Below are 13594 nucleotides of genomic sequence, written 5' to 3'. Positions count from 1 at the left end.
GCAAATGGGAGATGTGCCTTTATTTAAAGGGTTCTGTCATGCTCTTTGGTTTTTTAAGATTCAATCTCAAATTTGTGAAAAGAGCCAAGCCGGGCCGGACAGCACAGTGGGGACCAGGTCCAGAGACCACACGCGTGGACAGAGTCAGTCAGCAGAGCCGAGGGCAAAGGGTGGCATCTGGGGCTTCCAGGTCATCAAAACGCACGTCCCTGCTTGAGTTTGCAGAGCCGTCTCGACGACTGGAGATGAGAGGGGACACTCGCCCAGAAGGGAGGCCGAGGAGGGACAGCCGGCCCCCACGCGACAGCCTTTGGCTATTTCAGGGAAGCAGAAACCAAACCACAGCCAGGCCGCCCTGAATCCGGGGTCGGGATCTCCCAGCCGGCGCAGCAGGCCAGGGAGAGGCAAAAGGGAGCAGTGGGGACTGTGGCAAAGCAGGGACGGGGCAGCTCTGTGCGGCTCCCGGGCAGGCAGTGCAAGCACCAGCCAGTTTTCGAGAGAAACTCCAATTCTAGATGGGGAGCTGCAACTGCCTCGGTTTTCAGGTTGGCAGCTGACCCCAAACGTCTTGGACACCCGATGGGATGGAGCAAAGCCAGCTTCTCGCCTAATAAGGCCTGCGGCAGGCCTCCTGTTAGTGACCTTTGCCCTCGGCAGACCCGGCTGTGCAAAACAGTCAGAGACGCCGCTGCCCCTCCACCCGGGGCGCCCGGGACAACCATCCTGACCCCAATGTGGCCAGACCTGCAGCGACCTTTAACCTTCTCCAACCCATGCCCCCTTCTGACAAACACAAGTCACGCATGTGGAGGGTTGGTCCACTCCATGTGGGAGTCAGGGTGGCAATCTGGACCCAATGGAGGCGTCCTCGCCGATGGGCCCCCCGTAGCCCGCAGCCCAGCTGCCTGTGCTTGTTCCCGGGGCCACCGGACAGGGCACCCCAGACGGGGCGGCTGGAACCGCCAAAGCGGGTGCACTTCCAGTTCCCGAGGCTGAAGTCGGAGATCAAGGGGTGGTGGGCCGGTTCCCGCCGGGGGTCGCTGGGGGTCGCGGGCCTTCCTGGGCATCCATCCGACTCCTGCCTCCATCTCTGTGCGCCCTTCTCGTTTGTGTCCGGGCACAAATGTCCCCTTTTTATAAGGACACCAGTCCCCCGGGGTCGGGGCCCACCCTGCTCCACAATGACCTCGCTCAGCGAACAACCTCGGCAGCAACGCTATTTCCAAGCCAGGTGCCACGGGAGGCGCCGGGTCAGGAATTCAACCGAGGGGTCTGCGGGGGACGCTGCTCGGCCCTGACGCCCCCGCTCCTCCAGGTCCCCAGGACGCCGCCCAAAGGACGAAAAAGCCGGGACCCCGTGAGGGGGCAGCCCCGATTTCAGAGCCATCGGTGGTCTGAGGGTGCAGACGCGTCCCCCACCGCCTGTCGCGGCTCAGACGGCCACCTCGAGGTGCGCGTGAGGTCCCCACGCCGAGTCCATCTCCCCATCGAGAGGGGGTGGGAGGGGAGGCACGTGGTCCTGTGGGGAGCGGTCTGTCACCCTCCGAGCGGGCACGGGGCGCCGGCCGCGGGGGGTCTGGCCTGGGACAGAGTGGGTGGACTGGGACGAAAGGACCAAAAAGACAAACGCGCACCCCATCCTCCCCGCCGGGGGCGCTCAGAGGCTGCCCTCGTCCAGCATCCTGGAGAGGCCCTCGCAGAGCCGGTGCCGGTGCGAGCGGTAGGGCTCGGCCGGCCCGTAGAGCGCGGCCAGGAAGTCGCCGTCAGCCAGGTGGCCGAAGACGTGGCTGATGCGGCCGTGGGACTTGGCGGTGAGGTGGCGGCCGGCCGCCTGGTGCAGCTGATCCCGGCACTCGAGCAGCCCGGCGGCCAGCACGCGCCGGTCGAAGGTGAAGTCCACCTGGTGGAAGCTGACGGCCGTCATGGCCAGGCGACGCGCCTGCTGGCGGAAGCCGCGCAGCAGGGCCAGCTCGTCGGCGCCCAGCTGGCCCCCGCGGAGCAGCACGGCCAGCTTCAGGGCCACCTTGACCAGGTTCTTGACCAGCTTCTGCGCCTCCTTGCGGCTGCGCGTGAACTCCTTGGCGGCGCGGTACAGCTCGTCCAGCACCTCGCTGCTCGCGTCGTCCAGGAACGCGACCGCCACCGCCCGCGAGGCCACCTTGCCCAGCAGCTTCTTCTGCGCCTGCAGGGCCAGGCTCTTGGTGCTGAAGGCGTCCATCGGGCCTGCGGGAGGAAAGACACACGCCCGTCAGGCCCCGCCGCCACCGCTGGTGGCTCCCGCCGCGTCCCCGGTCCGTGTCCTGGGCGCACGAGCTCCGGGCCGCGCAGATCCGGCCGCCTCCCTCACCAACTCGGTGTCTCAGGGCAGCCCGGAGGCTCTGGGCGCCGGGAAGGACATGCCGTGCCCGGGCCACACAGCTCCCGTGAAGCACCTACTGTGCGCCCAGGTGGGGAGGAGTGGAGGGAGGCGCGGTGAGGGCCGCCATCGAGGAGGCGACAGAGCCACAGCGGGGCGCCCCCACAGGGTGAGGAGGCCCCTGGAGGGAGGGATGGGGAGAACATGGGGGAGCGCACCCCAGGCTAAAAGAGCCGCCTGCTCTGAGGCCCCCTCTCTGAGCAGCTGCGGGAGCACAGAGCGTGAAAACCGCATCGGGGAAGCTCGTGACAAAACAGCATCCACACTAAAGAGATGAGGACACGAGGGACCCAAAGAGGCCTAAGGGAATTTGTTTCTTAAAAAAAAAGAGAAGGCTAAGTCAAAGGAATTAATGTATAATGGTGGAATCTGGGCAGGCCTTCAGAGGCCTGGCCCTCTGTCTGTTCCTCACGTCCACCCCCTTTCATCCTTCCTGCATGGTGGTCTCCAGATCTCCCAGGCTCTAGGGCCTCCCCATTTGGGCCCCTGCCTCTTCCCTTGTAAACTCTTGCACATCCCTCAAAACCCTAGACCCCAAGCCCCTGCCTCTTCCCTAGTGAACTCCTACACACCCCCTAAAGCCCCAGCCCCTAAGCCCCTGCCTCTTCCCCTTGCATATTCATCCTTCGCTCAGCCTGGGTACCACCTTCTCCAGGAAGCCACCCCTGAACAGCCAGACTGACAGCGAGGCCCCTCAGCCCCCACCCTGGCCCAGGCCCTGGTCAGAGTCCAGCCCCACCCCCGCCCGGCTGGGCCAGGAATGCCACACGGGCGCCCACTCGCCCCGGAGCCCCCACAAAGCCTGTCTCTGTGTGAGCCCAGACTCCACCCTCGGCCACCCTCTCGCCTGTCCTCGGAGGTCAGGGCGGCCACAAGGGTAACTGGACCAGCCTTCCCTGCCCCCCACACCAGTCACGGACCCCGGGGCTCCGTGGCCGGGGCCAGACCAGGACTGCTGTGGACTCAGCCCCGCGTGGCCGGCCCTGAGCTGGCGGCAGGTGCCCGTTGCGTCCCTTCCCCTGGTATTGGGCCAGCTGCCTGTTTTGAGTAAGAAATTACACAGGCTCAGAGAGGCTGAGCCACTTCCCCAAGGCCACACAGCAGCACAGTGACTGCCTGCCCCTGCCGCCTCTGCAGGCCTCGCTCCCTCTGCCTTCCCCACCTGATGCCTCCCCAGCACCCCGAGTCTTGGGGGGCCAGGAGCTGCCCCCGCGACAAAACGAGCCCCATACTTAGGGCCTGCTGCCGGCTCTGACCGCCTGGTCGAGCAACATAATGCCCCATGCCTCAGTTTCCCCATCTGTAAAATGGGGACGATCAGCTGTAACCAGATCCTGGGGAAGAAGTCTGTGGCCAACCCCAGGGCCCCCCGGGCTGCAAGCAGGGTTGGGCTGGTTCCCGGATGCCCTCCCACCAGTTTCTCTAGAACATTCTATTCTGTTCCCTCTACCTGGACTCCCCTGCCCCCCATTACTCATCCCATCAACTCCTGCTCATCCTTCAAGTTGTCACCTCCTCCTGGAAGCCTTCCCAGATGCCCCAGCTGGGCTCCCACGGCGCCCTGGGCCTCTTCTATCGCCACCCTGAGCACCCCGGTTTCCGTGTCCCCGTCCCTGGCCCAGCGGCGCTGGCAGGGGCTGGGTCCCCCGTTCACCCCATGTCTCCAGGGGGAGCCCAGGGCCTGGTACACAGCAGGTGCCCCATAAGTGTTTGTTGAATGCCTGCGGGAAAGGATGTCTGCAAACCTCGGAATCAAGAGGGGCCTCGAGGCCCTGGGTCCAGTCTCCCCTGTTTACAGGGGGACAAACCGAGGCTCAGGGAGGAAAAGGCCTTCTCCTGAGTCCTGCGACGAGGCCCAGGCGCCTGGACCCCAAGGGCCTGTCTCGGTTGCTGTGTGACCCCAGGCAGGGCTCTGCCCCTCTCTGGGCCTTGGCATTCCCACCTGCGAGTCCTGAGGTTGGGCCTGTTGGTCCAGGAGGGGCGCTGGGCCTGGGCCCCCGCGGCGCCGCCCTCCCCACCCCACTCCTAGCCCCTCCGGCCCCCGGCTGCCTGGCGACACCTGGGCCCGTCCCCGTCCCCGTCCCATTGTTCTGCCAGAAACGCCCCATCCGAGCGGCCAGCCAGGGGGATGACAGCTGTCCCAGGGGAGCGGCCTGAGGACCAGAATAAACCCGGGCCTTCCTTCCTGCGGCCACGCTCCCCGGGCCCGAGGGCGGGCGGCCAGGAGGGGCCTGGGGACCAGATGGCCAGTGTCCTGGGTCCGTGCCCACCGAGTACCAGAACAGCCCACTCCCATCACAAGCCACAAAGTCCCCCTAAAGTTTCGGAGGCTCAGCGGGAACACTCATTCAGTCACTCGATAAACGGTTAGGGAGCGCCAACTGTGTCCCGGGCACTGGGGACACAGCAGTAACCCTGCCCTCCCGGGATCCCAGCCTTCAAGACCTCAGGCCACCTTGTTAACCCGCGTGTCCCCGTTTCCCTGAAGTGGAATCCACAGACGCTGTGGTCCGCCTCCACCTGCCAGTTTAAAAATAAAATTCACAGGGCCGGGCCCGGCGGCCTGGTGCTTAAGCTCAGTGCCCTCCGCCTCAGGGGCCTGGGTTTGGTTCCTTTTTGCAGCCATGCTGTGCTGGTGGCCCACATACTAAAAAACAGAGGATGATCAGCACAATGTTAGCTCAGGGCAAATCTTCCTCAGCAAAAAAAAATAAAAATAAAAAAATAAACTAAAAGTCTCAGATGGTGATAAAGCTCATAATCTGAGGGAGACTGAGCCAGAAGAGGGTTTAGAATGTTCCACGTTCCGTGTCTCCATCTGGGTCTGCACGAATGGAAAAGTCGAGCTCGGTGGTTTGTCCCTGGGGGCATCGCGGGAACCGGGACACATTCTGCTCAAAGCAGAGCACCATCCGCCCTCCGTCCACCCAGGACTTGCATTTGGGGAATATTCACTGGAAATTAAAACCGGGCAGAACGCCCCCTCGTGGGTCTAGGTTTCTGGCGGGATGTAGGAAGTCGTGGGGGCCGAGGGGCGGCCCGGAGCGTGGCGGGACGCCTGGGGTCCCCAGTCCCTGCCCCCCCAGATGCCAGAACATCCTGTTATTGTCACAAGCGACAAGAAAGCCCTCCGGATTTCCCAAACAAGCCCCTAAGAGGCGGTGTCGCCCCTGCTGGAAGGAGGCGACGCCAGAAGCCAGTGAACACAGAAATAAACAGGATAATGGGGGGGTCGGGGGTGACAGCCAGGGACAGCAGGTGACCTTGGCCGAGACGCTCAGGAAGTCCTCTCTGAGGTGGCGTCCCTCCAGCTGGGAGTGGAAGGACAAGGTCTGGGGGAACATGAGCCAGGCAGAGGGAACGGCTAGTGCAAAGGCCCCGGGGCAGCTCTGTGTCTGAGCCTCCCCTGGGCAGCGAATGGCCCCAGACCCCGGGGACCTCGTTCTTCCCAGTCCCTCCAGGCCCCAAACTCAGGAGCCGGGGCCGACCTCTCGTGACATCGACAACCTCCCCTCCTTCCAGTCTCCCGCTCGCTCACTCACTCGGCTCCAGCCTCACCGTGTCCTTCTCCCTGCAACCTGGTGGCCTCCGGGCCTTTGCACGTGCTGTGCACCTGCTGCCAGGGGCGTGGGGGGGATGGGGACGCAACAGGGCAGGACATCCCACCTCCCACGGTCCTCGCTGCCCCTCGGGGATCCCGTGACTGCCGCCTCCCATTCGACACGCACTCGAAAATTCCTAACCACCAGGTTTCCAGAAAAAACCCATGTCCCCATATACGACCACGCCTGGGTTTACCCTGTGTGCACACAGCTCACAGACGTGACAAACGACACAGGACTTTTTACCGTAAGTTCCACACAGACGACTGAGTCCCACAGAACGTTCCAGGTGAGTTTTGTCAGATTCACGTCACGAGCCAACCCCTGTGGCCACTGACACTCGAGTGCGGTTCTGACACGGACGTCATTCGCTGTCCTCCTGTCTGTGAACGAGACCAACGCGGGACAAGGACAAGGAGAATGCCACTCGGGTTCATCAGCCACGTGGGCAGCTTCTTTCCCGAATTGGAGACGAGTTTTCGAAGAGCACGAGCCTATTTCCTCACGGCGCCGGGGCCATTCACAAGGAAAGCGCCGCAGACACGCGCACTTTTAAGTTTACTTTTCATTCTGGACATTCCCCTAAGTGACACCAGCGGCTGGCCAACTCCGGCCCCCGGCTTGTTTTTGTAAATAAAGTTTTATTGGCACACGGCCACACGCGTTCATTTACATGGAGCCTACGGCCGCTGCCAGAGAGACGGTGGGGTTGCCACGCCACAAATATTTGCTTTCTGGGACCAGCCCGTGGTGTAGTGGTTGAGTTCACATGCTCCACTTCGGCGGCCGGGGTTTACCAGTTTGGATCCTGGTGCGGACATGGCACCACTCATCAAGCCATGCTGTGGTGGCGTCCCACATACAAGATGGAGGAAGATGGGAACAGATGTTAGCTCAGGGCCAATCTTCCTCAGCAAAAAAAAAAAAAAAAAAAAAAAAAATTTACTCTTTGAGGCTTCATAGAAAACATATGCCAACCCCTGGGCTAGACAATCAATAGAACATAAATCAAGGCCCTGATTTGTGGTGTCCGCTAATTTCTGTGGTGTAGATTCTCCCGCTATGGCCCATTTGAAGCTTCCAACTTGCTGTCCGCGAACGCGGAGTTGGGAAGAAATGCTCGCCGTTTCCACCAAACAGATGCCCCGGGTGAGAAGAGCAGCAAGAGCAGAGGTCACAGCAAAATGTCATAAAAGAATCTGAAAGTTATGATTTTGGATTATTACCTTTGCTTTTTCATAAGTTTTTATGGAAATATAATTTGCAGACCAGAAAATTCGCCCTTTGAAAGTGGACAGTTCAATGCTGTTCATATATTCACAGAGCTGGGTAATGATCACTGCTAATTCCAGAAGGTTCCATCACCCCAAAGAGAAATCCTGTCCCCATGAGCAGCCACACACACCCCCCTCCACCCACTGAGCTACTTTCTGTTTCTGCAGATTCGTCTATTCTGGGATATTTCATATAAAAAGAAGCACAAGCCTTCTGTAGGGCCGGCCCGGTGCGCACATTCTGCTTCGGTGGCCTGGGGTTCGCAGGTTTGGATCCTGGGTGCGGACATGGCACCGCTTGGCACACCATGCTGTGGCAGGCGTCCCACATAGAAAGCAGAGGAAGATGGGCACAGATGTGAGCTCAGGGCCAGTCTTCCTCAGCAAAAAAAAAGAAGATTGGCAGGAGATGTTAGCTCAGGGCCAATCTTCCTCAAAAGAGAAAAAAAGGAACCACAAGCCTCCTGTGTCTGCTTCTCTCCCTGAGCGTCGTGGGTTCAGGTCCGTCCACGTGCGGCTGTATCGGGGCCTCGCTCCTCGTCACGGCCGCGTCACAGTCCACACCTTTGTTTCCAATATCACTTATTCACTGTGAGATCACAGTCTGTCATTTCTAATAACGACAAAATTATTAAATGGCGACATTCCGGAAAATACAGCGAGTGGCTCCCGGGAGCCGGGCCGCGTCCGCATGAATTCTTCATGCCCCGCACAAAGGGCATCAATAATGCATGGGCCCCCCCACCCCGCCCCGTCTCTGCTCGCTCAGCGCTGGTGGCAGTGCCCAGGGTGGCCTCCAGGCCCCACCGGCCGTGACAAATGCCCCCCCCAGGCCTTGTCCCCACACGACGCCCTCCGCCAACGGAGCCTCCAACTCGAGCCCTTTGTCCACCGGCGCTCAGACCATGTAGACGCGGCAAGAGGGAGGGGGCACCCGCGGGCCCGGCTCAGGGGGACACCAGTGGTTCTCAGACTGGGTTCCCCGGAGCCCCCGAGGGCCACCCCAAGGACGGGCAGGGTCCGGCCGCCTGTTGGGCTCCGGGGGGGCTGGGGGGCCCCACACACACGTCGGGAGACCCCGCGGACGAGACAGCCCCGCCTCCGACTGAGAGAAAGGGATGGAGGCTCCAGGGTCACCGGGCAGGAAGGGGACACAGCAGCTACAGGGGTCACGGCCCCATCCGCTGCTCACCTCCACGCCCTCTGTCCTGGTCCCCAGCTCCCGCCCTCGCCCCACGGTCTGTCCTCGCCGCAGCCGCCACCAGAGGGCGCCCAGGAGCCCCGAGTCCTTCCCGCCCTCCTCCGCCCGCAGCCCTCCAGGCTCCCCTCCCTGGGGCAGAAGCCAGTGCTTCCTGTGTCCCACAAGGCCCCGCACGACCTGCGCGGTCCCCTCCCTGCCCTCTTTCCTCCCTCCCTGCCCCTCTTCCCTCGGCTCCAGCCTCCTCACTGCTCCTCCCACACGCCTGCCCCAGGGCCTTTGCACGGGCTGTGCCCTCTGCCTGGGATGCTCTTCCCCCCAGGTCTCCACATGGCTGTCTCTTTCTCGTCACTCAGCCCTCTGAATGTGAAATGTCGCCTCCTCAGGAGGGCCTCCCAGATCCCCCATCTCAACTACCTTCTTCATCCATCTGTCCGTCCACCACCAGCACGCAATCACCACTAAGCGTAAGGGTTTTTCTGGAGGAACGTGGCTCCCCCGATCCTGTGAGCCGAGGGAGGGAGGGTACCAGGTCGGCCCTGGCCACTGCCAGGTCCTGCACCAGGCGTGGCTCACAGTAGGTGCTCAAAAACTGTTTGTTGAATGAATAAATGACCTCCCAGCACCAGAGGGCCAGAGAGTCAGAGATCTCATCCAAGAGCCCCACTGGCCAGCCAGGGAAACTGAGGCCTGGAGGACAGGGCCTTAGCAGACCCCAAGGACTCAGTGAGGGGTGCCTCGGGGCAAGCTCGGGTGGCTGGGATCCCAGGGGAGGTGCGCAGACCGCGTCTCCAGGCCCCCCCACCCCGACTCTGTCCCACGCCTGGGGCTGACCCGGGCCAGCGGGAGTCACCGTCCAGCGTCTGCGGCTGGGCGGGACGTTCCCATGACAACAGCTGGAGTTCTGTCCCCAGGCACCCTCCCCCGGCCCCAGTGGACAGACAGGGACACTGAGGCCCCTGAACCCTTCGCATCGAATCGCCAAGCAACCCAAAGGCCCCTCGGCGGCTGGGGCCTCAGATAAGGGGACACCTGACTGGCCCAAGGCCACACAGCGGGAGGGGACCCCGTGGGGCCTCGAATCTGCACCTGCCTGCCTAGTCTCTTCGATTGGGCCCCCCCTGTGCCCCTGCAGAGCGGGGTCGGAGCCCCCCACACTCGCCCCCAGGGGGTCTGGACGCTCACCCGCCACCGGCATCCCAGGCCGCCTGGCCAGCCAGTGAGAACAGCGCAGCCCAGGTGTTTGGTGGCTGGCGACAGCTCTTTGTTCTGGTTTCCATAGGTACAGCGTCCCTGCCCGCCGCCTCCGCCCCTCCCAGCCGCCCAGCCCTTGCCTCCTCGTTCCCTGGGCCCGGCCCACGAAGCAATATGTTATGTTTTAAAATTGGCGCCTGTGGACCTGGCCGGGCATAGAGGGAACAGCCCGTGCAAAGGCCCTGAGGCAGGACTGTGCCTGGCGGGTTGGAGGAATGTGGAGGCCCCTGCGGCTGGAGCAGAGCGAGTGAGGGGGAGGGAAGGGGGAGGGGGGCAGGGAGGGGACAGGTGAGTCCCACACGCCTGCCTTTGATCCTGGAAGCAGCCCCAGGGAGTTACGTCCCTGCCCATTTTACACACAGGAAACCGAGGCTTCGAGAATCGAATGCCTTGTTCGAGGTCCCATGGTGAACAGGAACCCACGTTTGTCCCATTCCAAGGTCTGAAGTCCCCGACCACTGGGCTGAACCGCCCTCACCCCACCGGGGGGCAGGGTGGGGGGCGCCCAGGGCATTCACCGCCCCCCCCTCCAGCTGGGCTGAGGCAGGACCAGAAGAAACCCAGAGGCTGTTCACAGCTGGGGCCACCCCTCCTCCAGGACGGCCTCCTGGGAGTGGGGGTGGCGATGCCCGCGGATCTGGGTCAGGTCACCCGCCAATCACCCCGGCGCCCACCGGCCCAGTTCGCACCTGGCCAAACTGAGGCCAGGCCTTCGGGCCCCTGGGGAGCGCCCGGGTGGCCATCCTGGGTGGCCCTGGCTCTCCCGGCCGCCTGGCCCGGCCAAATGCCACCCTCAGGCCCACCCCCGCGCCTCTGCCAGGGCCGCGCGCCACCTGGAACGCCCTCCCGACCCTGGAATCCGGCCCTGGCACCTGGCACCCTGAAGCGCGAAGGGGGCAGAGTCCATCAGAGTCCCCGAGGGACGGGGGGCTGGTCCCGAGCACAGCCCCACGCCACCCACTCTGCCTCCCCCTACGCCACCCGGCAAGAGGGCGACAGGGAGACGGAGGGAGAGGGAAACTGAGGCAGGAGCACAGACAGACTGGGGGTGCAGGGCCACGGGGGCGGGAGAGGCAGACCGAGGGTGGCTGGGGGGCGCCGGGCCCCGCTCGCTCACCTGCTCTCGTGCCGGCCGTCGGTCGGGCCGTCGGGGTTCTGTCCGGCAGCCTCCAGGGGCCGTAGCGACGGCCAGGGACTCGCGCCGCCGACTGGGACCGGGCGGGGCGGGGCGGAGCTTGGCCACGCCCACCACGGCCACGCCCACCGCGTCGCCACGCCCCCGATCCGCCCCCGCCCGGACGGACAGGACCAGCCGGAGGGGGCGGGCCGAGGGCATGCGCCCAGCCAATGGCAGGGCGAGCGGCGTACGAAAGAACCAATGGGAGCAGCCACCCCGCAGGAGGGGCGGGGCCAAGAGGCTGGGGGATTCCTCCGGAATCGCCGAGGGGCCGGATGCGGCGGGCGCGGGGGATGCGGCCTGCTGGGGGCCCCTTGCAAAGAAAGGACCGGAAGGAGACCGACCTAGAGGCGAAAACAGAGAGAACCAGAGAGAAGAGAGAAGGAGACAGAGCCAGAAAGGAACAGACCAATCGGGTGGCTCTGGCCAGGCCCCTCCTCCCTGGGGACTCAGTTTACCCAGCTGGGTAATCGGGATTTGGGCAAAAGCATGTATCTTAGAGTGCAACCCCGAGGAACACTCGCCATCAGAATCCCCCGGGAGCCCCTTAAAAAAATGCCCATTCTTGACCCCCCCCCCCGCCAAGGTGGGCCGAATCTGAATTATTTGAAGATAAATCTTTCGGGGTCGCAGGTAAATTGGGGGGTGGGGCGTGAGGCAGCCGCTCGGTGGAGACCCCGCCGCGGGCCTCGCGGATGCAGCCTTCGTTCCGTGGGAATGGGGCCGCCTGGCCGCCCGCGGGCGGGGCGCCGGGCCCAGCTGGGGCCGACCCGGGAGGATGCAGCTGCGCGGCCTGGGAACCGGCCCAGGAGAGCTCCCGGCTTCCCCGCTGCGCGCTTCCTCTGCAGCCGCAGCCCTGGATCCCACTTGCCGCCAAGGCCAGGGAGGCCAGACAACAAGCTGTGTCGAGTGCCTGTCCTGCACCCACGCGGGGGACACGCAACCCTGGCATCGACAGCATGGGGCGAAAATAAACACAATGTCTCTTTATGCTGTTTTGGAGGGAGAGACTGAGGCCCAGAGAGGGCAAGCGACTGGCCTGAGGATGCACAGGCACAAGTGGCAGGGCCAGGTTTCAAACCCACCTCCTCGCACTCACCCTCCTGCGCTGTCTCCAGTCCCGGGGGTAACAATCCTCAGCACTGTTGACATTGGGGGCCTGCAATTCCTGCTGGGGGAGGGGCCTGCCCATGCGGCGTGGGGTGCCAGCAGCACCCCTGGCCCCCACCCACTCAATCCAGCGGCCTCCCCCAGCAAGTAAAGTCATAACAGCCACAAATGTCTCCAGTCATTGCCATGTGTCCCCTGGGGGCACGATCGCCCCCGGCGGAGACCCGCTGTTCCAGACCCATCTCTTCGTGCCTCTGGGCCCAAATTATAGAGACTGTTTTGGGGATCAGGGTAGCTAATGGGGGTCACAGAGGCAGAGGGAGCTGTTTTTAACATCCCACCAAACCCCAGCGGATGGTTCCGGGGGGTCCACGGAGGGCACGGGCGGAGTGTGACCCAGGTGGGTTCAAACTCAGCTTTGTCGCCGTCTGCCCACGTGTGTTCATCCGTCTCGGAGCCTCAGTTTTCTGAATCTGTGACATGGGGATTATCAAGCCCACAGACCCACATACCAGACAAGGAGGAAACAGCGCCAGGAGGATGGGGAGAAATGAGAACCTTCGCTCGTAGCCGGTGGGAATGAAACACAGGGCAGCGGCTGTTAAAGTTTGGGGGTTCCTCAAAAAGCTGAACACGGAGTTACCACCGGCCCGGCAATTCCACTCCCAGGCGTGTACACGGCCAAAGGGGTTGCAAGCAGGGACCCAAAGGGCTATTCGCACAACGATGTTGACAGCAGCGCGATTCCCGATCGCCGAAAGGTGGAAACGACTCGTGTGTCCATCTTCGGATGCCGGATAAACACAATGCGGTCCATCCAGACAATGGAACCTTCTTCCACAATGAAAGGAAGGAAGTTCTGATTCACGCCACGTGGATGAACCTTGAAAACGTAAGATGCCAGACACAGAAGGACACACACTGTGTGGTCCACTCACAGGAGGTCCCCAGAGGAGCCACATCCACAGAGACAGAAAGTGGATGGGGGGCCAGGGGCTGGGGGAGGGTGGGAGTCAGTGTTTCATGGGGACCGAGCTGCAGTTTGGGGAGATGGAAAGTTCTGGAAATGGATGGAGGGGACGGTGGCACAACCGTGTGGATGTGCTTCATGCCGCTGAGCTGTGGCCGAAAATGGTCACGATGGTAAATTTCCTTATATATTTACCACGATTTTTAAAAAATGAATGATGTAATATACCAAAGCCCCTGAACTGATGCTTTAAATGGGCCAGCGGTATGGCACGTGGAATCTATCCCAATAAAGAGACTTAAAAAAAAAAAAATAGTGCCCAGCAGCACAGCCGGGTCAGAACCGCGACAATGTTACCGCGAATATCTATTGATCAGCCCTTAACGCGCCCGTCGCGGTCAGCACGTGACCGGAATTCGTTCAGCCAAACCCCACGCGTGGAACCGGCGACGGGGCGCCAGCGCCCCATGTCACAGAGGAGGAGGCCGGGGCTCGGAGGAAGCCGGCGGCCCGTCCCAGGGCTCCCCAGCCGGGTCGGGGCCGAAGTGGGATTCGAACCTGAGAGGGTCTGAGCCGGGAGTGACGTGCACCAG

General features: G+C 62.7%; 1 protein-coding gene across 5 annotated transcripts; it reads right to left on the bottom strand.

The window, feature by feature from the left end:
* TNFAIP8L1 (TNF alpha induced protein 8 like 1) lies at positions 1-12897 on the bottom strand. Of its 5 annotated transcripts, none has more exons than XM_070622666.1 (3): positions 10862-10985; positions 6265-7905; positions 1-2223 (listed from the first exon to the last, which is right to left on the bottom strand). In XM_070622666.1, exon 3 carries the CDS (start codon positions 2216-2218, stop codon positions 1658-1660), a length of 561 nt encoding a protein of 186 aa, XP_070478767.1. In that variant the 5' UTR covers positions 2219-2223; positions 6265-7905; positions 10862-10985; the 3' UTR covers positions 1-1657. The 5 variants fall into 5 exon arrangements, with proteins under 5 accessions (XP_070478767.1, XP_070478768.1, XP_070478769.1 ...); XM_070622667.1 differs by having other exon boundaries at positions 6265-6401; positions 10862-10964; XM_070622668.1 differs by lacking the exons at positions 6265-7905; positions 10862-10985 and adding an exon at positions 12544-12897.
* Between the last annotated feature and the right edge of the window lie 697 nt (positions 12898-13594).

Source organism: Equus przewalskii, chromosome 6 (genome assembly GCF_037783145.1).
Source record: "Equus przewalskii isolate Varuska chromosome 6, EquPr2, whole genome shotgun sequence".
Lineage (NCBI taxonomy): Eukaryota > Metazoa > Chordata > Mammalia > Perissodactyla > Equidae > Equus > Equus przewalskii.
Note: the sequence above shows the minus strand (reverse complement) of the source record. Positions and strands in the feature narration are given on the sequence as shown.